General features: G+C 43.2%; 1 protein-coding gene across 1 annotated transcript in view; it reads left to right on the top strand.

Annotated features, from left to right (window-relative positions):
* Capza1 (capping actin protein of muscle Z-line alpha subunit 1) overlaps positions 1-2,084 on the top strand; it is a 27,757-nt gene extending 25,673 nt beyond the window's left edge. Inside the window, exon 8 of the mRNA XM_023701752.1 lies at positions 2,078-2,084. Coding sequence (XP_023557520.1) covers positions 2,078-2,084 — 7 coding nt within the window. The remainder of the gene's footprint in view (positions 1-2,077) is intronic.
* Positions 2,085-2,328: the final 244 nt, after the last annotated feature.

The raw sequence follows: 2,328 nt of genomic DNA, 5'->3' as shown, positions 1-2,328 counted from the left end.
AAAAGAAAACAAGGCCTAAGTACAGTTACAGTCACTAATAGAAATTAAGCCCCTTGAACTTGGGTAATATCCAAAGCTCTTAGTTACTTGTAGAAACAGGAAAGCAACCCTCCTTTGCCAAGTCCTACACAGAGCCTCTGACTTATCCTCCCCCTTGCTCGCATTGTGTTTGTTGTAGCATACACTGCTGTAATCAGTCTGGTATCCTAGGGCAGAGACTTCCCAGCCATACAGAAAGGAATTTTCTGTGAAGCCTCACTCCTGTATTTGGGTATGAAGTACCACTGCAGACGGCTGTTTATGCCTGAGCCACAATGATTTACCTTCTATTGATTGCCTGTTCCCATTTACTGTTTAATGATCTACAACTGTGATGCTGAACTTAGGTTGATTCACAAGATACTTGGCACATTGGCAGCCACTTACGTCACTGCCCTATCTCCTGGCATACTTGGCAAATCTTGACACACTTCTCCAAAATCAAAAAGAGGGATACTTGGGCTGACGAGATGGCTCAGTGGTCTAAAGCACCTACTTGGAACAAGCTTGGCAAAGCACAGGGACTGCGGTTCCATCCCCCAGCACCACATGCCAGCCAGCCCTGCCCCCTGGTGGGCTGAGCTGGCCATACATACACACACTAAATAAATGGTTTTTTTAAAAAAAAAAGGGATACCAGTTTGTTAAATTGCAGTTCTGGATAGAGCCATCTAGTGAACTAGATCCTCATATAGAAGAAAAGTCTCGGGCTGGTGAGATGGCTCAGTGGTCTAAAGCACCTACTTAGAACAAACTTAGCAAAGCATAGGGACCACGGTTCAATCCCCCAGCACCACATGCCAGCCAGCCCCACCCCCTGGTGGGCTGAGCTGGCCACACACACACACACACAAATAAATAAAATTTAAAAAGTCTGTCCTATTGAATAAATTGAACTAACTTACATTCTTCAATATAAACATACAGAATAAGAGTTATAAGCACCCTGAGAGTGAACAGTAATCCTACATTTTCAAGGTATTAAGAATTAGCCTATGGAATAAGCTCTTGCCTGGCAAGCACAAGGGCCTGAGTTCAATCCTCAATTCCACCAAAAAAAAAAAAGTGTCTTATAGGGGCCGGGGACCCCGATGACTCAGAATAAGTGCTTCCCTGGCAAGCGAAAGGGTCTGAGTTCAATCCCCGGTTCCGCAAAAAAAAAAAAAAATGGTACATTTTAGGTATACATAATGATCATATTAGTCAGGAAATTTGTACCTGTACATGATCCATATTGATTCTTTTTATCCTCCAACACCTCTTCCCCTCAATCACAAACGTTTTCATTTTTTCCTTTTTTTTTTTTAATCTCTTCCATTCCTCCTCCCTACTCCCTCTTCCCTTTTAAACATTTTCTTCCTGTTTCACAATATCTGTTACACTTTTTTTTTTTTTTTTTTTTTTGCCGAACCAGGGATTGAACTCAGGCCTTTGCACTTGCAGGCAAGTGCTTATTCTACTGAGCTGTCTCCCCAGCCCCTCTGTTAACACAGAGGCCCCACCCCTGGGGTACTCTGAGAAGGTGATTGAGACTGGGCGTGGTGGCACGCACCTCTAATCCCTGCTCTTGGGAGGCTGCAAGCAGGTGGATCACTACAAGACCCTTTAAATTTAAAAAAAAAAAAAAAAAAAAAAAAAAATCGCTGAGGTATACTTTTCATTCTTTCAGGAAGACACGAAGAAAGGGAATACCTGGATCAAACAGAACCTCTGGTTTCAGTTTTTTCCACAGTGGCTACCCTAGTGTACACTCCTGCCAACAGTGGAGAAGGGTTCCTTTTTCCCCATACTCCCTCCAGCATTTGTTACTGATTGATGTCTTAAATGACCAGTGGTGGTGTGTGTGTGTCTGTGTCCAACTCGACCTGCCCAGGGTGAGCTGGCAAGGCATGTGGTGCTGGGGATCTAACCATGGTCCCTGCATTTGCCTAAGCAGGGGCTTTAGACCCATTGAGCTATCTTACCTAACTTATTTTTCACATAAGTGAAAAATAACACTTATCACACTTTTTTTCACATAATTTTTCATATATTCTAGATGGTAGTCCTTTGAGGAACAGTTGGCAAAAATTTTTTCGCACACGAGTTGTCTCTTTCTGTTGGTTTCTCTTGCTGTGAAAAAGCTTTTTGGTAGGAGGAGATCCCAGTTGTTGATTCTTTTTGATAATTCCTGTGCACCTGGGGTTTTGCTCATAAAGTCTTCACCTATATCAGTGTCTTCAAGAGTTCTACCTAGGGGCCGGGGAGGTGGCTCAGTAGAATAAGCATTTGCCTGGCAAGCACAAGGGT

Source organism: Octodon degus, unplaced genomic scaffold, assembly GCF_000260255.1.
Source record: "Octodon degus isolate 3935 unplaced genomic scaffold, OctDeg1.0 scaffold00140, whole genome shotgun sequence".
NCBI classification, from domain to species: Eukaryota; Metazoa; Chordata; class Mammalia; order Rodentia; family Octodontidae; genus Octodon; species Octodon degus.
The sequence above is the reverse complement of the archived record's forward strand: the minus strand, read 5'-3'. Positions and strand labels throughout refer to the sequence as shown.